The sequence below is a fragment of the Mastomys coucha genome, unplaced genomic scaffold (assembly GCF_008632895.1).
Source record: "Mastomys coucha isolate ucsf_1 unplaced genomic scaffold, UCSF_Mcou_1 pScaffold8, whole genome shotgun sequence".
NCBI lineage: Eukaryota > Metazoa > Chordata > Mammalia > Rodentia > Muridae > Mastomys > Mastomys coucha.
Window position 1 is genome coordinate 26,918,589 of NW_022196914.1, and position 23,878 is coordinate 26,942,466.

The window sequence follows — 23,878 nt, forward strand, 5'->3', positions numbered from 1 at the left end:
GGGGGGAGGCAGTTAGAGTTGCTGCTGCTGGAGGAATTCCCCAGGACATCTAGGAGAAGCTGAGACCCAGGCCCTCACAGTGGTTCCCCTGAGCAGCAAGCTCACTCCCTTCCCCGACGCTTGGTGATGGGCCCAGACTGTTAGAACACAAACATCTAGCATAGGGACTGGCACTGGATTAAGCAGGACAGGTTCTACAATTGCCACGCCGTGAATGCAACTTGGCGGCTAAGGTTGCCTCTGGTATTGCCAAACAAATGAGGGAAAATCTTGATCAGGCTGAGACAATTAAGACAAAAAAGGGGGTGCTGGGGATGCCAGAAGTAGAGTTTGCTCATAGCAAGTGCACGAGAGGCCCTGGGAGTGCCCCCCAAGCACCAAGAAAAACCTTTTCAATTTACATTTTAACAGCTGTGCACACCTCCTGCCTACCACATCCTAAGCAATTTGCAGAGCTAGAAGCTTGGGCAGGCAGAGACAGAAGCAGGTGGGAGCCTGGCCTGGCGGGTGTGGGCAGGGACGGGGTGGATCGAGGATGGGCACAAACAATTCATCCACTCACGAGGTGGATGGGCAAACTGGCAAGTAGAGGGCAACGACAGAAGCCAGGGAAAGAGGAAAAAAACACCGTTTGAACAAAGAGGAAAGAACAGAAAATGGGTTTTCTTTTTAAATCCAAGAAACCCTTAGGCAGACATCAGGCACTAATTATGGTTGCCTCTGCAGGGCTGTCACAACAGACCACCGGCCATATGTGGCCAAGAACAGCTGCCAATGCAACCCAACACAAAATTGTGGCTATACTGGAATCGTTATGAGGGTTTCCTTGTTCCTTTGTGTGGTTTTGTTTGTTTTGTTGGTGTTTGGTTAGTTAGTTTCTGGTTTTTGTAACTGAATCTGTCAGTATCAGGTCCCAGCTGAGGCTACACTCCCGACCAGGTAAACACTAAGCACTCCTCTGAAACTACCCCCCCCCCAATAGAGCATCTAGTTTTCCATTGACTCCCACAGATCAGAGCCCCAGGCTAGATCCCAGGCTGTTCCAGCTGACCTGCCCCCCCCCCCCCCCCCCCGCAGTGTAACCCCTTAGAGCTGGTAGGACTCTTTCCATCATTTCTGCCATCCTCTCCGGCTCCCATCGCCCTGGCTATTAATTGCTAGGCTGTTCCTTTCCCGGCTCTCTTCTCTCTGACCCTCTCTCAGTTCCTAAAATGTAGCCATGGCAGACCCCTACCCCCACCCCGACCCTGTGCCATACTTTCTATTTTACCTATGAGAAAAGCCTTCCCCCTTAATTATGGAGTGGCCGTTTTTTCCATGGGTTTTTTGTTTGTCTGTCTGTTTTTAGCTACCTGCCTTGCACCCATCCAGTCTCAAGTGTGACTATGAACCCTGTAGATAACAGCTTCATGTTGCAATGTCAGAAGGTTGGACACTCCTTCTGGGAACTGGGAACCTGGGAAAGGAGAAGTCTTTGTTCCCACTTTACTCCTTGACTGCTTGGGTTTCTTTCCAAACACTGGGTATCACACACAGGCAGCACACAAGGAAACCAACCAGGCCTTTTGTCAGGAGCCTTGCACAGTTAAGTTCATTACCCTCCAACTGCTCAAGCTAGTCAGGGTCAGTGGATGTGACCATGCTGCCCCACAACCCTTTGGTACATGGCACATGTACCCACTGACAAATAAACCCAAGGCTGTCTGAAGCAAGGCCCTGTTCCCTGGGCCAACAGGTACCAAGCACCCCAGGCAAACCGTTGGCTCAACTTCAGCCCTTACAGACCTCACACCATTGAAAGAAAACTCTTGGAGCATTTAGGGAGCAGAGGAGGAAAGAGTACAGCTCCAGGCCTCTGAGAAAGTCCCATTACATCCACTGACTCTGCCTCAGGACCCAGGTCATCAGGAAATTAAACCAGTACAGGAAAAGTGTGTCCCTATCTAAAGAGGAGAAGAAATCCTCAAGTGGGCAGAAGACACTAGAACTCAAAGCAAAAAGGGTTGCTTAACAGAACCTCATGGCAGGCAGTGGTGGCACACGCCTTTAATCCCAGCACTTAGGAGGCAGAGGCAGGCGGAGTTCTGAGTTCGAGGCCTGGTCTACAGAGTGAGTTCCAGGACAGCCAGGGCTACACAGAGAAACCCTGTCTCAAAAAAAACAACAACAACAAAAAAACAAAAACAACAAACAAACAAAAAACCAGAACCTCAGCCATGTCCCCCAGGACCTAAGGGCATGCACGTATTCAGCATGTATTCGGCACACAGACTATAGATCTCATTCAGGACAGCAAGATGTGTCTTGACACCTAACTGTGTGGTACTGATATCATGTGGCTTAAAGAGCAGCCAAACTATTAGGGATATAGCTCTTACAGAGCCCTCATCTATAAGGATGTAGTGAGGTCAGTAAGGACTTCTCATCTCAGTTTGGGCGGTACATAATCTGTGTCCATGATATATTTCTTCTGAACAGCAATGATAGGTTGTTATACCCCTGTCTTAGGAAATGTATGCTGAAGCATGCAGGGGCCACGGGGTAGATGATTGACCTTCAGCTGGTATGATAACTAATCTCTGTTGTCACCTTTATTGAACTTAGAATTAACCAGGAGACACGCCTGAAGTGGAAATTTCTGGTTTCTTTGGAGATTCAGTTGTGCCATATGATATTTTTCTGGAAACTGTCTTATGAAAGAATGTTTTGCTAAAGCAGACACATGAGAGGATGTTTTGCTAAGAACAAACACATGGTGTTTTCTGGAAGCTGCCTAAAAAAAGGGGGCATGTGATGTTTGCTGGAGTGGACACTGGGAATGACATGGGATGTTTGGAAAGGGTAGAAGTATAACTCAATAGACAGTGGATGACACCATGGTATTGGTTCGCAGTGCCACTCTTTGCTGGGTTTCGTTAGGTTTTGCTAACACTGGTCTTCACTGATGATGCTGTGGTATGGGTTTGCCTTGCCTTCTTCACTGATCATCATTTGTCATGACGTCATCGTAGAGAGAAATGCACCAAAGAACTTCTCATGATATTCTGAGGACTTCGGCTGATTGGCAGAGCCTTGTGATTTCTTCTGGATCGAACTGCCAGTGCTGATTTGTGAATGGTGTTTGTGAATCGAGCTACTGCTGCTGATTCGTGTGAACTTAACTGCCGATATCCTTACAATGCACCCTGGAATCACCCAAAAGATCTATTTCTAAACACTTCCCCCTTTCTCTGTTAACCTTTCCTTTCCACCACCTCTGGTGGGTGGTAGGCTAGAGAGGAGGTTAAAGTGTTTTAAGAACTCTTACTAAAATAGGTTTTGAAAATTCTAGGCCTATACACATCCCCGGCTATATTGTAAGGATGCTTCCAGAGAGTTTAACTGGGGAGAAAAGACCCACCCAGAATATGGGCAGCATCATACCATTATGTGCATCACTTAACAAAGAGTGAGCTGAGCATCAGCGTTCATGGCTCTGTGCTTCCTAGCCTGGGTGACAATAAGATTAGTACCTCAAGTAACTGCCACCACAGCTAAAGCTGCTCTCACACCCATGATGGGCTGTACCCCCAGACCACAGACCAGATAAAGCCCCCCTTCCTTAAGTTGCTTTAGTCAAGTATTTTGTGACAGCAGTGAGAAGAATAGCTAATGTGGGCAGCCGAGCACACACACACAGCAAACAAATGAAGTCAGCAGTTGCCACCTGGTCACCTTCGCTATGTTCCTTTGAACTCTTCTGGATTTCTCACAAAAAGCTTTGGGGAGAACACCTTTGCCAGCACAGAAGCTCTAATCTAAGCTGTGGGGCCCGGCTTAATAATGAAGCAATTCAGGTACCATGAGGCATTTTCCAGCTTGGAAGACAGGGCTGTGGATGGGAAGGGCTGCTCCACCCCACAGGTGAGAATAAATGCTGGAGGGCTGAGAACAAAACAGGCAGATGGGATTCTAGGAGCAGCTGGAAACTGTTTCCTGAAGAAAACACACACCAGAGTGGAGCCCAAACAAGCGCACAGGGAAGCTGAGATGTGACAGCTAGCTTCTGAGGATTTTTAAAGATTTATCTATCACTTTTTTGACTCTGTGTGCATGTGTGTGTGTGTGTGTGTTCTATGTGTGTGTGTGTTCTGTGTGTGTGTGTGTGTGTGTGTGTGTGTTCTGCATGCATGTCTGGTGACTACAGAAGGGGGTGCCAGATGAACTGTAGTTAATGACAGTTACAGATGCCATACAGGTGCTGGGAACTGTCTTTGTTTTTAATGTCAAGCATGAAGTATAGATGACATCTTCAGGTATCAACAAAAAGCAGGTGGGACTCCAATAACTCCCTCCAATACCAGGGAGGGAAGAAAGCAGAGAGAAGGGAGAGGGAGAGGGAGAGGGAGGGGCGGTGAGGGGGAAAGTGAGGGGGAGGAGGACTGGGGAGAGCGCCCAGGATTATTATACTCAGTCAAGTTGTTGTTCAGATGCTTATATAAGCCAGAAGCATTTCAAGTAGGCAAGAATTCAGAGAGCGGCCCACGACTATCCAACACTAACTAACGTGGAAGTCGATCAGGAAAGAGATCCCTCCTGCACATTCTCCCACTGCTCATGATCTTGCCCATGTCCATGGCCCTCACTTTTGCTAATCCCATGCATGTTTCTGGTCCTGTGCCCTTCACTAGCCACTGGGATCTCCTCGCTGATGTCTCTCAGCATTTTGAACAGAAACAACGCTTCTACAACTCCCTGCTTCTTAATTTTTTTTTTTTTTTTTTGGTTTTTCAAGACAGGGTTTCTCTGTATAGCCCTGGCTGTCCTGGAACTCACTCTGTAGACCTGGCTGTCCTTGAACTTAGAAATCCACCTGCTTCCCAAGTGCTGGGATTAAAGGCATGGGCCACCACAGCTCACCATAGCCCAGCTTGCTTCTTAATTTTTAACTCTTCACAGTCTGCACTGTCCCCTGACCAGACACCCAAAAGCCTAGACTCCTACCTCACTCCTCACCAACAGCACCACCTCTGACAGCCCCTGGCTCTCAGCTCTTCTCACCACCCCCCCAAATCATGTCACCTGGAGCCACCCTGCAGGACACCCAGTCCCTACTTACATCACAGAACTCTCCTCTCTTCCAGATACTAACTCTCTAATACCACACAACATACAGCATCCCTCATCCCCATTCCTGAGACCCATCTCTACAGCCCCAGAGCTTTGAGACACATTAGCTAAGAAGCCTGCCTCTGGCTTCTCTGCCCATGTGTTCTGAGCCCTAGCCCCGGGCCCAAGCCAGATGAAATGTTCCCACTGCATATACACAGGGCACCCTACCCTCCCCCAATGCTTGAGCAAGCAGTGCTAGGTCCTATGTCTATTTCTCAGTCCTGTGTGCTGGAGGAAAAACTCAAAGCAGGGTGAGGCCTCGCTTCTGACCCCCTGGATCCCCAACTGTGCCGGGCCCACAGGATATCCTGTATGGCGGCTGTGGTCACCAAACACCTACCACTGCTGTGATGGATAGCTGTTGGATTATTTTAACCACCCAGGGAAGAAGTCACAATGAGGGGCTGTCTAGATCAGACGGGCCTGTGGGCAAATCTGTGGGGGATGGTTTTGATTATGTGATTGATACAGGAAGATCCAGTCCACTATAAGTGGTCCTGTTCCCTGAATGTGGGTCCCAGACTGAATAGAGTAGATAAACAGAGCTGAGTAGCATGCAGGCAGGCATCAGCCAATCTGCTCCTGACCGTGGCTAGGCTAGAACCAACCAGTTTCAGTTCTTGTGTCCTTGACTTCCTCGCTATGATGGATGTAACCTGGGTCTGTGAATTAAAGCAAGGCCTTTCTCCTCGAAGCTGCCTGTTTGGGGGGGTGAGGGTGGGCATGGGGGGAGGGACATTTTATCACAGCAACAGAAATGAGGCTGCGACCGAGGTGCTTTCACATACCCTCTGCTGGTGGCTGAGATCTGGGCTTCCAAAATCTGGGATCCTACAACAGAGATAAAAATCCCCACTCTAGAACTGGGGGAGGGATGGGGCTTGTGTTGATACAGTGACTCAGGGAAACTCTCCAGCAAGAACATCTGGACTGGCCTGTGGTTGTGCAGACTACCTCCCGCTAAGGAAGAGGACATAGCCAGATGTGCAGGTGTTTCTCCTTCCTTGTGTCACCTGATGAGATCCGCACAGAGTGCCCTTGACATGGAGCCTAGGAAGCAAGAGGGACAGTAGAGGTCTCTTCTCTTTGGGGCAGCTTCAGGTGCTTCTACCAGTATCACCAAACTTGGGTACTTTCTCCAGTTTAAGAGCCTAGAGCCCAGTTCCCACCTGTGTGGGAAGAGTCTTAAATCAACTTGACATAACTAAAGTCATCTGAGAAGAGGGAGCCTCAATTAAGAAAACGCCACCATGAAATCAGCTGCAAGCAAACCAGGGGGCATTTTCTCAATTAGTGGTTGATGGGGGAGGGCCCAGCCCATTGTGGGTGGTAACATCCCTGGGCAGATAGTCCTGGGTTCTATAAGAAAACAGGCTGAACAAGTCATGAGAAGCAAGCCAGTAAGCAGCACCCCTCCATGGCTTCTGCATCAGCTCCTGCCTCCAGGTTCCTGCAGACTGAGTTCCTGTCCCACTTCCTTCAATGATGAACAGTAATACGGAAGTATAAGCCAAATAAACCTTTTGTTCCCCAAGTTGTTTTGGTCATGGTGTTTCACTGCAGCAACAGAAACCCTAACCAAGACACCAAACAAGCTGCCCCACAGTCCTTCAGGACACAAAGGCCTCTTGTCCCTGACACAGCCATGGGCAGCTATATGGGTTACTTGCCACTAAAACCTGACTGATGAACTATATTGTCATTCTTGGTATCTTTAGGGACAGGTTCCAGGACCCTTGTAGATACCAAAACCCTGAGATTCTCAAGTATTTTATATAAAATGATATAGTAGGGGCTAGAGAGATGGCTCAGAGGTTAAGAGCACTCATTGCTCTTCTAAAAACCAGAGGTTGTTTCCAGCATCCACTTGGTGGCTCACAAACTGTTAGTAACTGCAGTTCCAAGGGATCCAACGCCCTCTTCTGGCCTCCCTGGGCATGGCATGTGTGTGGTGCACAGACACACAAGCAGGCAAAACATCTGTACACATAAAGTAAAATACTTTTTAATTTTGTAAAATGGTGTAGTATTGACATATAACCTACACACATTGTATTGTGGGATTAATCCATCTCTAGATTATGTACAGTAACAAATGCAGTGTAGATATAACAAATTCTTATTGTACTGTATTTTAAGCAAATGGTGGTGAGGAAAAATGTCTGTGTGTGCTTTAGTGCTGACACACTAGTTGTCTGAGTGGGTTTTGTTGCTGCTGCTGTTGTTTGTTTCACTCAAGATCAAGTCTGAGGCCTCATACTTGGCTAGCAAGCGACTTACCACTGAGCTATCTATAGCCCCAATTCCAGATCCGATTACAACGGTGTATTTTTTTCTAATCCATATTGAATCTGCAGATAGGGAATCTCAGGATACAATGGGTTGACTGATGGATAAAAGCTAAGAACATAGGGAAAGGTCGGTTACACAACTGTCTGAAAGCATGTAAGCATTTATGTTAAAGTGATTGAGATGTTGCTTGTTTTATAGTCTTGCATATCCCAAGGTGCCCTCTAACTCCAGATGGTGGCCTTATGATCTGAGCTCCTGGCTCTGCTGCATCCTCCTTCCTGAGTGCCAACATCATGGGTAAGCAGAGACCATGCCTGACTTGTGCAGTGACCCCAGGGCGCTAAGCATCCCAGGAGAGCACTCTGCCTCCTGAGCTACATCCCAGCACTCTGAATGGACTGCAAATCCCTGGGCACCCCCAGGAGTTTGCACTTAGTAACGGTGGCATATATACTCGCTTCCAGAGATGACCTGACATGTACTTGAATCCACTTTCATGTGACTCTTTACTAACGTAGTCTCACTCTGTTACATGAATGCTCCGAAGCTCACAGAGAACTATCCCCGGTGTTTCTTTATACGTAAAAAGCAAGGTCACCTTCTCAGTGAATCTAATTACATAAGTGTCAGTAAAACCCACCAGTACCACGCCGCCCAGTCTCAGGGGATGCCAGTGCTCTGAGAGGCAGGCAAGCCTGCCTTCCTGAGGTAGCTCTACAGTGAACACACTAGCTGGTGGCAGTTCCCTTCTGAATCCTGCCTGAGTGGGTAAATGTGCTGTTCCAAGAGCACAGAGAGAAATGTGCGCTCTCTCCTACATGCCAATCAGCCCCTTCCCAGCCCATGCTCCAGCAGATCCACTTCCATCTCTGTGGGATGCATCCAGGAGTCACCAGAGCCCACACTGCCCCTGGAGCAGCAGCGCCCTGGAGGGAGAATGAAGGCCAGCTCTTACCTGCCTGTGCAGCAGTGATCAGGGCCGTGTTCCCTTCGCTGTCCTGCCAGTTGACGTCAATGTGGGGACACTCTGCTAAGGCCACCACGGTATCCACAAAGCCATGGTAGCACGCAACAATAAGGCCAGTCTAGAAATGAAGAGGGGAAGTGGGTCAGAGGCACACAGCACAAGCATCATCAGTGAGCTCTGGGGACCCTGAAGGGAACAGTTGTCTCCCAGGAAGCTGGACCTGAGGCAACAGGGACTGTGATGGTTTGTATATGCTCAGCTTGGGGAGTGGCACTACTAGAAGGTGTGGCCTTGTTGGAGTAGGTGTGTCACTGTGGGTGTGGTCTTTAAGACCCTCATCCTAGCTGCCAGGAAGCCAGTATTCTGCTAACAGCCTTCAGATGAAGATGTAGAACTCTCAGCTCCTCCTGCGCCATGCCTGCCTGAATGCTGCCATGCTTCCTACTTTGATGATAATGGACTGAACCTCTGAACCTGTAAGCCAGCCCCAACTAAAAGGTGTCCTTTTAAGAGTTGTCTTGGTCATGGTGACTGTTCACAGCAGTAAAATCCTAACTAAGACAGGGACCCCAGGTCCCCAGTTTTCAACCTTTTCAATTCTTAAGTCAATCACTTATCTGCCGATGATCAGAGTCCATCCCATGAGGTACAATGTGTAAGGACATCAATGAATGGCTAGATCTCTGCCCTCAGGGCTGTCTCACCCTAATGGGAGAGAAAGCAAGTGTGTACATGCATATGTACACACACACACACACACACACACACACACACACACACTGCCAGTATCATGTGTAGCATTTACCAGTGTGGGGCAAGACAGGATGTGAGTGAATGACAATAGATAGGGTTAGAGCCAATTCACAAGGAGTGTTTGGACCCAGATTCGAAGGAGGCAAGAACACACAAGCCAGGGGAATAAGGATGGGGAACAACTCAGACAGAAAAATAGAAGGAGCAAAGCCAGATCTGAGCTTGTCCGTCAGGATTCCCAGGTGGCCCAGAGACTGGGGCAGAGTGAACTGAGTGGTACCCAAGCCCTCAGGGCCATGAAGAGCACGTTGAACAGTTGGTGATCAATATTCTGCCTTAACTCAGTCTGCTGGACAGATATTGGCTCCAAGAGACCAGAGAGACATGTGCTGGGAAGCTGAGCAGGTGACAGTGGCCCAAGGTGGAGCCTTGGGTCGGAGATATGTGTGGATTCTGTATCTCAGGAAGGATTGGACCTGGGGTTTGTGAGAACAGAAGAATCAAGAGGACCCCAAAGTCGCACCCTAAGCAACTGAGTGGGTATGTCCACCATCGGATGAGGAGTTGGCTCTGGGTAGAGCAGGTATTTTAAGAGGCAGCAGGTAGACCAGAACACACTGCATCTGAGAGGAGAGTACTGTGTGCCAGCAGGGAGAGGTGTATGCAGGGTGATGGTCAATTTTGGAGATCACTCATCAAATAGCTGCCAAATTATCAAAAGCATACAAGCTGGGTGGTGGTAGCCCTTATCTTTAATCCTAGTACTCCAGAGGCAGCCGGAGGTGGATCTATGACATTGTAGACACAAGCATGGTCTACAGAACAAGTTCCAGGACAGCCAGGGCTACACAAAGAAGCCCTGACTCGAAAAACAAAAACAAACAGAAAACAATAACAACAACAAAGGAATACATAAGAAGAACCTTCTCCATTGCCAGTAGGGATGTAAACTAGCACAGCCACTATGAACATGGTACAGAAGTTCCTCACAAAAACTAAAAACAGAGACACCATCTGACCCAGCTGTACTGAGTACATACCCAAAAGATTCAAAGTCAGCACATGACAAAAATATCTTCACATCATGCCATGCAGTGCCATTCACAGTAGACAAGACAAGTACCTAGTTCACATACTCATCAACCCACGAATGGATGAGAAAATGTGGTCCAGGGGCCGAGTAGTAAGGCACACTTGCTGCTCTTGCAGGGTACCTTGATTTTGCTTCTAAACCTCCACCCCCACCCCCAGCCTTCATAGCACCAGAAAGTCTAGTTTTGGAGGTTCCTGTGCCTTCTTCTAGCCTCTGCAGGCTACATGTATACATGGTTCACATAAACACATACATGCCAGAGCAAGGACAGCATGGAACCACCAGGCTGCCAGCCTATGGTCAAAGTAAGCCAGAACCTAAGGAAGCACCAGGAAAGTTGCGCTTACAGAATGCTCTCTACCTCAGCAGGAAGGAGGAGGAACAGGAACTGGATGAGCTGGAGGAGAGCTGGAGGAGGGGGAGGAGCAGGAGGAGGAGGAGCCAGAGGAGGAGGAGCAGGAGGAGGAGGAGCCAGAGGAGGAGGAGCAGGAGGAGGAGGAGCCAGAGGAGGAGGAGCAGGAACAGGAGGAGCAGGAGGAGGAGGAGAAGCAGGAGCAGGAGCAGGAGCAGGAGGAGGAGCAGGAAGAGGAAGAGCCTGAGGAGGAGGAGGAGGAGGAGCAGGAGGAGCAAGAGAAGCAGGAGGAGCAGGAGAAGCAGGAGAAGGAGGACCTGGAGGAGGAGGGTCAGGAGAAGCAGGAGGAGCAGGAGCAGGAGGAGGAGGAGCAGGAGAAACCAGAGGAGGAGTAAGAGGAGGAGGATCAGCAGGAGGAGAAGGAGGAGGAGCAGGAGGAGGAGCAGGAGGAAGAAGGGAAACAGGAGGAGAAAATGTTAAAACACTAACAATGAATTCCTCATAATGTATCCAGAGAGGCAGACAAGGCCTTTGTAGATGTCAGGATGAAGTCAAATCCACTGTGGTGGATGCCCTTATAGGCAGTGGGAGGAGACAGCAGGAAGAGGATCATATGAAAACACGGGCAGACTGGAGTGATGCGTCTTCCAGCCAGGAAGACTATAAGAAGACCATGGACTCCTGAGAGGCACCAGGGCTGGAAGAGGCAGGAACGACTCAGAGAGCGGATCATCTATCAACAGAATGTCAGAGTACTCTATCATCCAGAGTGCTCTCCCTCCCTCCCAGGGTGCTCTCCTTCCCAGGGTATGCTATCTACCACCCAGAGTGCTGCGCTCCCAAACTGCGGAACAATATTCCCCAGTTGCTTGAAGCTAATGTAAGGCTAAAATTAACCTGAGCAAGATGAGGTGTACCTCTGTGATTGCTCTCTTGTAGGGCTGTGGCAGTAACTACCATGGCCCAGGAGAATGTCCACCTCTGAGTGGCTCTGATCACTTTGTCACAGGAGAAAACAGAACAAAGGTTTTAGCGGGGATGCTTGAAGCTTCCAGAACTTGTCCTTTCAAGTCCACTTAGCACAGTTTTCTCTAGGGAATTCAGGTACCTGACCACGCCTGTACATTTCCATAGGAGAAACCTGTCCCCAAACCCTAGCTTCTAAGCCAATCACCTCCTCATCCAGATGAGTTCCAGAAAAGTCATGTGACCTAAGAGGCTCAGTGAGAAACAATAGAGATTGAGAAGTTGTTGCATGAAGATTGCTTTTTGGCTCTGGCTAGTGGTGGGGCCATTAGGAGAGCCAGGGTCTAAGCAGCCATTGTGACCTGTGGAGGAGAAAGGCTGCTGCTGAAGCCTGAGGAGGCAGCTTCCACCAAGAAAGGTGAAGACACAGAGCCCAGGCTGTGTGAGCAGCTGCATCTAGTCCTACCTGTGACCCTCTCCCCAGCCAGGAGTTGGTTCTTTCAGACCTTGCCTTGCCACAAATAGCCATGCCTCTCTCCAAGTTCCTGTTTCGCCGGAACTCCCTCCACCTCCAGAGACCGAAGACGAAGATGCTGATTGGGCCATGAGATGCTGATGGACTGGGGAAGGGGTTTCTGCCCGCCAGCTTGTTACACAGTTGACTATAAGTGGCAGACTGAAAGCTTAACCATGGCTCGGTCCCATTTTTCATCCCCTCTCGCCGTCTGGTTCCCTTTATTTCTTTAGGTTCCTACTCCTCTCCAAGAAAACCCGTCCTCTCCAAGAAAACCCGTTCGCATTTAACACCTGCATTTTGGGACTCAGTGATACTCTCCCGTGTGTGAGGAATTACAAAACCATGGCCTAGTAGATCAAGTCAGAAATAGAGAGTGGGGATTCCATGCTGCCCACTGGGAATGCAGAAGCAAAACATCTAGCCATGACATCCTAACACACACACAGACACACACCCCAATTTTGAGAAATTATTAATTAGGTAGATGACTCAAAGCACAAACATGAGATCCAAGACAAGGAGTCACCTCTTTGTCCCCAGAGGCTTTAGCTGGAGGGCCTGGTGCTATAGACAGATTGCCTGTGTCCTCCTTCAAGTCACCCATGGACTCCTGACCCACAGAGCGCTGGCATTAGAAGGTAGAACCTTTGAGAGGTGACATATGAGGCTGGAACTATCATGAATGATATCAGTGCCTACAGAATAGGGACCTCAACCAGCTCTCCAGATCCTTTCCCAGCCTTTAAAGACAGAGAGACAGAGGCCATCTGAAACCTGAAGAGGCCCTCACCACAACCTAGCCCCACTAGAACCCTGACCTCTGACCTCCACAGACTACAAAACTGCAAGAAAAAATTTCCATTGTTCATAAGCCACATAGTCCACAGGGTTTTGTTACAGTGACCTCAGCTAGCCAAAGCACTTATTTTTTTTTAAGGTTTATTTATTTATTATATGTAAGTACACTGTAGCTGTCTTCAGACTGCACCAGACAAGGGCATCAGATCTCATTATGGGTGGTTGTGAGCCACCATGTGGTTGCTGGGATTTGAACTCATGACCTTCGGAAGAGCAGTCGGTGCTCTTCCCCGCTGAGCCATCTCACCAGCCCGCCAAAGCATTTATTATAGCCAAGACTCAGGGTTACCTTCTCTGACACACACACTCAAGATGATATTAACGGTCAGCTAATACAGGCTCTAGAGAGCAAGATTTGATGAGTAGGCCTCTTTCAGCACAGCCAGTGCATGCTCTGCTACATGGAGGATGCCAAGTTTAAGTTCAGAGTACTCCCACAGTGGCCCAGAACAACCAGATTTTCAATAAAAGTACCACTTACAAGTTGAGCATGGTGGCATACTGCTGTGATCTCAGCACTCAGGAGGCAGAGGCAGCAGGATCTAAAACACAAAGCCAGCTTGAGCTACAGGGCAAAACAGACTCAAAAGGACAGGAAAAGAATGGCTTTCCATATAGTACCTTTCCCGTTATCATAATTTATTGCCCTGACAAAAGAGTACTTGTTGAGATTTGGTCTTTTGCTGTGTATTATAACGCTAATACTGGCCCCAAGATCTGGTTACCACAGGGACAAGAGAAACCTCATGGACACCAAATGATGCAATGTGACCTTGCTCCTTAATTTAAAACTACTGGCTGAATAAAGATTCTGACAGGCTATAGCTGGGCAAAAGAGAGGCTGGTGGGGTTTCAGTTCTTGGGCTTGGGGTTGGGGAGAGAAGAGTGAGGGTGGAGGGAGGAGAAGACACCATGGGGTAAATGATCCTGAGGACTCGCCATGAAGGATAGCCAGTTGGAGTAATAGTGGTAGACAGAACATGGCAAGTCATATGTCGGGGTTACTGATAGAGAAGTAGATACTCATATCTTTGAGGGTAGATATCTGCCCACCTCTACTGCTTTAAAGGCTTATTATAAATATAAAAGTTCTGTGTCTTTTATCCAAGAACTGAATGATCTAAGGCAGGATAGAACTCCCAACTGAGATTAACTATCACCATAATAAATACTAGATCACATGCCCGTGTGTTTCAAGGTCTAAGGAATGACATTGGTATTTTAAACTGACATTCACAAGACGGCACAATCAACTCCATAAAGGCTACCTGATACTCCCTCCAGCCGGTGAGGTTTTTGAAATAGGTCATCCATATACAAAGTAAAACTTTTTTCGGTTCTTGAATTTTAAGGAGAAAGAGCCCAGAGCAGCTGCAGGAAGGCTACATTAGCAAGCTGCTGGAGCTGGCAGTTTTTCTGCCGACCCGGTCACTGCACCAACTTCTCCATCCTCCTAGGTTAACTGTCAGCTCACGGTTGCACAAATGAGACAGAGTGCTCTCAGCTCAAGGTGGGAGCACCAACCTCACCCTGAACATCGATGAGTGAAAGCATGGCTCTAACATTTGACTGAGCACACCGTAACATCGTCCTCATGTGATTACACGCTTGCACACAGTTTTTCTTACATCGGCAAAAGCACCTCTGAAAGCAACTCTTCAATCTAAAAGAGTCACTCACAGTCACTGAACAAAGCCCTTCTGTTCCTCTCTTAGCAGTGTACACACCCGGCTAAAGCCTGGGGGCCTACGCTTGCTGCCCTTGGGTCTTGATGCTCTTGGGAGACATCCATGCAGCATGTCTGGATTTAAGAACAGATAGAGACTGAGAACGTACACACAGCCCAACTGCTCTTGAGAGAAGTCCTAGGCAGTAGCTGCAGTGCCACCGGGACAGGACCCTCCTCCTGTAAATACTCCAGTTCCACAGGAGTGGAATATGACTCTTGGGGTCCCTGGGCCTTGACCAGTCCTTCTCTTGGGAGTAGAGTCACTGCAGTCCTGATCCCCTACTACTGAGGAGTCTGTCCCACCTACCACCTGAGGAAGAGTTGCCAGAACAGGAACCAGGCTTCCGATGACGGCATCCTGATGATGTGAGTAAGATGTTTGGTGAGAAATGAAGACTGTGAGAGAAAAAGAGATGACTAAATATGGGGGTTCTGGATGAGACAGCAGGAGACAGGAAGCAGTGATGCTCCCTCATCCACACCACCACCACCACCACCACCACCACCACCACCCTCTGCCCCCGCCTTGGTGACTATGCAAAATCAAGTCCCCTATCTTCCCGGGGACTAGTCCAAATGACCAGCATATCCACATTTAAAATTCTAGTCCACACTCCAGAATGAACAGAGAGCTGCCCATGAGCTTCCACCTCAGCTGAGGAGCTACTGACAAGTGAAGGCTATGGGGGAGAAAGATTCGGTTTCTCCAAGAACGTGGGCCTTCGCGGGCTGCCTATGCCCTATAGAGGGCCCGGCCCTACATCCATGCACATGAAGCAGCTCAGTGGGTTCCATGAAAGAGGAGGACAAAAAGTTGGGATAGGGCTAGAGTAAGAAAGGTGGAAGGAACTACAAGGGGTGGATACGATAATATACATTGTAAGCATGTCTGAAAGTCTCAAAGAATAAAAGTAATTTTTAAATAAAAATCATCTTTAACTAGTTTAAATCCTGTCCTGGCTGAAGCGACTCGGGGCTCCCACATTACTGTGATCTTAGTGTGCAATGCCCCAATTTAGAGTAAGACTGACCCCCACTGCTGTCCATCAGCCCCTAATAAAGCAGCATGTGTATATCCTTTGTCCATTTCCTTCTGGCTTCTTTGCCTCTTCCTCATTGATCAGACTAAGTTCTTTATGTATTCAAAGTCAGCACTGTCCAAGAGATATAGAATGGGTGTCATCAATGAATGCCATCTAAAAATGTTCTAACGACCCTATTAATAAAAGCAGTTATCCGGACAGTGTCTTTTAGTTAACCCAACATATCCAAAATATTTCCATTTCAACCGCAATTAGTGCGGAAGGAGGGGAGATACCTACCTCCCTTCCTTCCTACTTACTTCCAATTTTGCCATTAAAATGTTCGCTTTGATGTAATAAAACAGTCAGTGCTTTCCATTATAGTAGTAATGCTTTTTGTGACTTGAAATCCTGCCTGGGCTGGAGAAATGGATCAGGGAGTAAAGGCACTTACCATGAAACCCCGACTACCTCAGTTTGATCCCCAGAACCCATGCACGGGTAGAAGGGGAGAACTGACTCCACAAAGTTGCCCCCTGACTGCCACATATGTGCCATGTGATTCATGCACCACTCGTGCATGTGCACGCGCGCACACACACACACACACACACACACACACACACACACACGCTCCCAACAATAATTTTTTTTCAACACAAAAATGAGAAATCCCTTCCAGTTGGGCATGGTGTTATATTGCTCTCATTCTATACTCAGAAGTGGGAAGCAGGAGGATCAGGGGTTGAAGGCCAGCCTCATTTACATGAGAACTTAACAAAAAAAAATTAAAACACCTCAGCAGTTAAGAGCATTGTCTGCTTTTCCACAGGTCTTGAGTTCAATTTCCAGCAGCCACATGGTGGCTCACAGCCATCTATAAAGGGATCTGATGCTCTCTTCTGGCATGCAAATGTACATGCAGACAAAGTACTCATTCATTTAAAAAAAAAAAAAAAGACAGAAACAGACAAACAAGCTACCCCCTCTCCATTAAAACACCACAAAGATGCTCATATTTTATCTGGAAAGTTTCAGGGTTTCCTATTTAATCCACTATTTCCTTAATTTCTATAGATGATAGATACTTTGTAGAGATCTAATTTTCCTATCACAATTTGTGAACAAATTCTATCTCCACTGGTCAGTAACACTGCACTCAGGCATATCAGAGTGCCCTTTGGGGCTTGGTCCCTCCCATCAACAACTGAGCTCTCCTGGCCCCTGGACAATCCTAACTTTATGCTGTAGCATTGAATCTCCTTGCTCTTACACTACTTCAGAATTGCTACTCCGGGTGTGCTAAAGTTTGAGTGTGTTGGAAAGTTAATGTCCAAAATGGTAGTGTGCAGTGAGTCCCCCTCATGTGGAGATTAATGCTAGTTATATAAAGAGCCTCAGACAGCAAGTTCAATTCTTGCTTGCTCAAGCATGCAGGCTCTTTAGCACTTCTTCATTCTGCCACAGAGTAACACAGCAAGCAAGGCTCTGCTAGACATAGCTCCTTGATCTAGACTTCCTGGCTTCCCAAAGCCAATCAGACTTCCATTGTTTATATGTTACTCAATGTACACTAAAATTATTACAAACAGACTAAGACAATAACCAGGTATGGCATTTTGTTTTTAAATCAAATCACATTAGGAATGGAAACTTTGCAAAACACCAGGTCATAGACCCTGAGAGCACAGCCTAGGATGAGCTCAAGCTGTCAACAATAGGAATCTCTGCATCTCCTAAGGAAGGACAAAGTGTTCAGAGTCACTGACTTAACACTGGCACACTATAAACAAGAGGAAATCACCGCATCTAGCAGCAAAACAAGTAGCTAGATGTAAAACACTGTCCAGTGTTTCTCCCTGACCCAAGTAACACTCAATATAGTATTCTCAGGGGTGTCCCAATATACTCCAATATACTGAAGATATGCAGGATACCAGAGACATGGGACACTCATGAGGCAAGCCACAGACACAGACTGGAGTACCTCAAGACAGAGGCCCCATGTGACACAAGCAAAAGAGTCACAAAGACAGGGCCACTCAAGCCCGTTGGAGCCCAGATGATACCACCATGAGCCATGAATGACAAAAACGGAGCTGCACATTTGGTGGTCTTGTTAAGCTTATGCTCCATCCCCCTTCTGGAATGGGAATGCTTACTCTGTACTCCTGTATCCTAGAAGTACATATTCTCTTTTCACTGTTACTAAATATCTGACAATAATCAACCTCAGAGGAAGGCTTCATTTCCCCTCTTAGTTGACCAAGGGATACAATCAGCTCTGGTGGGAAGCCCTGATGTCACCAGGAGACAGCTGGTCACATTGTTCCTTCAATCAGAAAGCAGAAAGAAGGCAGGAAGTAGAGCCAAGCTCTAAAACCTCAAAGCCTGGCCCCTAGAAACCCACTTCTTCCAGTGAGGCTATTCTACACAGGTACCATAGCCGGAGACCACAAGCCAAAACAAAGAGCCCACAAACCAGGCAAGGCAGTGCAAACCTTTTTACCCAGCACACAGGAGACAGAGACAGGCAGATATGAGTCCCAGGTTAGCCTGGTCTTTATAGTGAGTCCCAGGCCAGCCAGGGCTACATAGTGAGACTCCATCTCAAATAAAGAACCTATGACAGTTCTCAACTTGTGGGTCATGACCCCTTTGCACATCAGGGTGAGAGGGTGGAGGGGGGCCAGTATCGAATAACTCTTTCACATGGATTGCCTAAAACCATAGAACAGATATTTACATTACGATTCATAACAGTAGCAAAATTACAGTTATGAGATAGAATGAAAATAATTTCATAGTTGGGGGGATCAGTACAACATGAGGAACTGTATTAAAGGGTCGCAGTGTTAGGAAGGTTGGGAACCACTGGGCTATGGGAATATTTCACACTGGAAACTCAGCAGTATGTAACTCCTTGATGTTCACTAGAGCTGACAGCTAAGAGACTATTTTGAGTCTTTGGGATGACTTTGAACTTTGAGTTTTATAACAAGTTAGGATGCTAGGACTATGAGGACTCTAGAGATGGACTAATGCACACTGCATTGTGGTCAATGTAAGCATCTGGAGCTCTAGGGTTGGTGGTTATGACCCAAGGTGATGCATTTGGGTGTCAAGTTGACCAAAGATAGACGTGATGATTAACATTATTGTCAACCTGATTGGATTAAGAAATGACTAGGGGTGTGGTTCTCAACCTTCCCAATGCTGCTACCCTTTAACAATTCCTCATGTTGTGGTGATCCCCAACCATAAAATTATTTCCATAGGTTCTTCATACCTGTAATTTGCCACTATTATGAATCATAATGTAAATATCTGCATTTTCCAATGGACGTAGGAGACCCCTTCTCAAAGAGTCCTTCAATCCCCCAAAGGAATAGTGACCCACAGGTTGAAAACGACTGGCTTAGGGTGTTGGGGTCATAATGGCGCCCAACGTGAGGCTCGAATACGGAGGATAGAAGGAGACACCGTTAAGAAGCAGGGCCCTGCCTAAAAGAATTCAGAAGGCAAAGGTAAAAGGATGTACACCACTCTGCACGGTAGATATTTTCAATGCTAGCGCTAGCCTTATTTTAATATTGTAGAATTGTGTGTGCAAGAAGTGTACGGGACTAGGCGGAGTTTACGCTAAATTTACCTAGGAGCTTAACGGCATGAGTTCGAATGAGGTGAAAGCAGCGGTATTAAATGTAAAAAAGTTGCTCATAACAAAAGGAATCAGGGTTGAAAAGGATGCATTAAAAAATCTCTCAGATGAGATAGAATCTTGATGCACATGGCTTCAAGAGTAAGTAAGAGTGTTAAATAAGACTTCATTGCAGGGAACTACAGGTCTAGAGATCCTGGCGCAAAGGCAGGAAAATAGACAATGTTTCATATGTAGAAGTATAAATCATTCTAAAATAATGATTGCCCTAGAAAAAAAGGAGCCACAAGCAGGCAGCAGTCAGGTGCTGCCCAGAGGGTCTGTCCTCTTTGCAGGAGAGGAAAGCATTGGGCCAAAGATTTGTAGATTTAAAAAAGGCCTTCAAGACAATGGCCTGGCCATGGCGGGAACTCTGTGATTTGGGTGACGTGACTAAGCTCGCAGGCCGGTTGTGGTGGCACATGCTGGTAGGATTTGCTGAGGAGGCAGAGACAGGCAGATTCCTGAGTCATACAATTGGTGTGAGAGATAGATTTAAACTGAAAGACAAAACAAAAGCTGATTTAAGTTGCTCTGCTGAAAAGCGGCTTGAAAAACGGGTCAGAAGCTTAAGTTCTAAATTCTTTGATTGATCTAAATTTATAAGATTTGTGTAACTGTTTCTTTTGGTTTTTAACTACTCTTAAAGGTATAAATATATTCTGTATTGGGTATGGTAAAACGTTGTTAACTGAAAGCTAGTTTAAAGCTGTTAACTCAGGTAACACGTGGCTTATCGGTTGGCGCCATGATTTTACTTTCCAGAGATCTGGCGTGCTCTGAGAATTTGTCTCAGAATGACCCAGGCTTGCTAGCTTCGGTTCAGAGGCAGAGAGACACTTGAATGACTTTGTGGCATGAATGTGGTGTTTTTGATATTGATTTTGGAGAATGTAGATTGTTTAAAATTGGGTTTTGCTTTTTTAAGCAGCAAAATTGCCCTTGGAATCTTTTGGGTGTAACTCAGGTGGTTTGCTCAGTGAAATCTTTACATTTGAGTTAATGCAAAAGTGCAGAGAGGCTTCTGTAAAGCCTGAGAGGCATTCCTTTTGTTTTACAAACCAGGCCTAGGGAAGTCTTCCTGGCCTCACCTCTCCCTTACCTCAGAGAAATAGTTTTTGAGACAAAACCAGTGTAGTCACAGTTCTATAGGTGTGGTTCAAAGAAATTTTAAACTTGGGGTTTATAGAGAGTCAAAGTCATGGAGTAGAGTTATAGTGTTTTAAGAGGTTGTTTTCCCCCTCTACATCCTTGTAGTTTTAAAAGACTTTATTTGTCTCTGCACAGATAATTAAACTGTTTTTAAAGTACTAAAATCAAACTTTTAATTTATATATATATATATATATATATATACATATATATATATAAATATATATATATATCTCAGAGTTTACAATTGCTTAGAGTTGTTCCTTTTTAAATATTACTAATCCTCAAATTTTAACAATTGTTCATGCTTATACAACTAAAGTTAAGAGAAAGTACTGTTCCTTTAAAAAACTGTCTTTAGATATCTTAAACTGCCTGGACAAGACCCTTAAGGCAATGATACAGCAAATTTGTATCTCAGGCAGATTACAGACTTTATACAAAAACAATTGGTCATATAATGTAACTTTATATCATCAAAATAGTAATAGCTTAAGATGATATTTTGATATTTTAAAAAAAGATATTTCTGAATAAAAAAATAAAATATGCATATGTAACTATAGATACCTTTTCAATTTTTCTAGTTAAAATTGTCTTAACAAAAATGTAACAAAAATTGTAGTCATCGCCTACATCAATTTTCTATGTTTGGTGTTCCTAAATAGATTGGAACATATTATAAAACTGACTATTACAGTCAGGCATTTGAAATGTTTTGTTAACAATCTAATGTTATCCATATTACTGAGATAAGTTATTTCTCAGAGACAATATTTACTCAATGTGCATTTTTGCAATTTGAAGATTTAATTTTTAATATTAAAAGAAGGGGGAATATGCACCCCACTTCAAAAGCATTTTGTTTTTGCTTGTTTTGAAAAGTATATTTCATTTTTTGCCTCTTTTAAGGCATGCTTTGCTTTTTGCTTGTTTTAAAATATATATATAATTTTTCACAGGCTGATGCTAAAAGTCAGTCTGCTATGGATTGCCACTGGCATCCACACATTTTCAATTTTTATGCCGTGATGGAATGGCGTGTCACTCCACTTATTAACACACATTATCTTAACCCCACTTTATTCTGGGGCAGAGAGGGTCCATGTTTATATTTTCCCAGAAAGAGGACGGAGCACGCTGGCTCCCAGAAAGATTAATTTGTCAAGTGGACTCAGAGCCACAACTCTCTTAATAAACGTGCTGAAACGCACTGCAAAAAGTTTTTGTTTGTTTTTGCTTTTTCCTTTTTCTGTTTCCTTTTTGTTTTTGAGCTGACAGCCTTTTTTCAGTCGTTCTGGAAATGCCTGCTTACTCTTGTGAAATTAAAAGAACAATTCACTCATTTGCTCATGCCCGGGAGCTAAAGCCTGAATGCTTCAGTATTTACATTTCAAAGGCTGGTACATCCCGAGGTTACCAGCCAAACCCTTCCGATTTACATTTGAATTGAGCCCTGATCTCTAGGTTGCCAGAGTCCAACTGGTAATTTACAATTGAAGTCAAGAGGCTACACCCATCCCTGAGCACAATGGCTGCAGGCACTGCTTCAAATGGACTTCACAAAGAATGGACTCCAGAGAGACTTGCGGTCCAGGACTTTGCAGGTATTTGAGGCATATCTTGGCGCTAGCTGCATGGGCGAATGGTGCATTTCGGAAACCTGTGGTCCACAATCCTAGCGGATATCCACCTAAGACAGAGGCACGCACCAAGTGGCTGTGTTTTGGAAAAAACTCGAAAAGAGCCCGGTTTGTAGAATCAAACTAGCTGCACATGACCTTGATGACGGGTAAAGACATCTGCCAGAGATAACAAATACCCAGGTTAATTCTGACTAAGCACCATAAAAATCCACGCGCAAAGCTGTGCCCATTGATATGGCCTTAACCCTGCTTTCATATAATACACAAGGGCGAGATGTTGGGGTCCCTCAGATGCAAGACATTGGAGTTTGCCACTGCAGACTCAACTCATGCCTGCTGTGCGCCTGCTGGCTGGCATGTATACAACCTGAGGACATCTGTTGTTGACCACAGTGGAGGCACTGTGAACTGCGCCTCCAGACACTCCCCTGAGCTGAGACCTGCAGGATGTGCTGAGTCTCCACCTTCAGCCCAGCAGCCAGCTTCCCTTGGACTTCCCCCTTGACTTTGTTTGGACTCCTCCTGACTCCTTCCGAATTCTTTATGTTATTCAAATGTTATTGTAACCTAGAGATTCAGTTATGCTCTCTTGTATATAAATGCTGAACCCCCAAAGTAAAGAAGAGCCTTGATTGGAAACTCTCAACTTGGCTTCGTATCCTTTTGTTCTCGAACTCTGTGTTTCAGGTCTCCTTTCTCCCTTCCTTCGAGACAGAACCCTGTTCATGAAACTACGGGACAGTTTCACTAGGGCATTAATTGTATCTACTTTGGGGCTTTGTATGTGAGGTGTTTCCAGGGAGGTTTAACTGAGAGGCGAAGGGTCTACTCTAAGTGGTACCCTCCCATGAACTGTTCCCAGTTCAGGCTGAATAAAAAAAGGAAAAATCCAGGGCTGGAGAGATGGCTCAATAGTTAAGAGAGCACTGACTGCTCTTCCAAAGGTCCTGAGTTCAAATCCCAGCAACTACACGGTGTCTCACAACCATCCATAATGAGATCTGACACCCTCTTCTGGTGCGTCTGAAGACAGCTACAGTGTACTTAGATACAATAAAAAATAAATCTTTAAAAAAAATAAAAAATAAAAAAAGGAAAAATCCAGCTGAATTCCAGCAATCCCTTTCCTCTGATTCCTCCTCTGCCCAGATGTGAGCAAGCAGCTCCCAATGAAAGGCTGGAGAATCTTAGAATGTATAATGTATAACTTTTACCTAAAAGTGGGCATTGGAAAACCTCTGCCACAAGCCAAAAAAAGGTGGAGTAGCTAGTTCCAGGAACTTTGCTAACCCAGAGCCTCAGGGCTCTGGTTACCTGCCCCTCCTGAATGATCCACTATGAGGGTGGAACTAAGAATGAAGGTCTAGTGGTTTATGAGACTCTCCACCCTGTCAACCAGTAGATGAAGATTACATTCCTAGAATGAATGTGTTCCCCTCCCTAACTGAATACCTTGGGTTGGGTCCCTCTGAAAGTTTCCACTGTTTTTGTTGTTTCCTTGGTAACCCTCTCCCTGCCCCCAACTTGTGGGTTAAATACCCCACACTTCTTGTGTTCGGCATCGAACTCTGGCCAGCAAGGTCATGAGATCGACCCCGGTACCGGTATCCCCAATAAACCTCATGTGATTGCAGCAAGTTCGGTCTCTCGTGAGTCATTGGGTGGTCGCATCATCCGAAA

At 46.1% G+C, this 23,878-nt stretch overlaps 1 protein-coding gene across 1 annotated transcript in view; it reads right to left on the reverse strand.

Moving 5' to 3' along the window:
* Ankrd33b (ankyrin repeat domain 33B) overlaps nucleotides 1–23,878 on the reverse strand; it is an 87,063-nt gene that overhangs the window by 26,601 nt on the left and 36,584 nt on the right. The window contains exon 2 of the mRNA XM_031360284.1: nucleotides 8,399–8,528. Coding sequence (XP_031216144.1) covers nucleotides 8,399–8,528 — 130 coding nt within the window. The remainder of the gene's footprint in view (nucleotides 1–8,398; nucleotides 8,529–23,878) is intronic.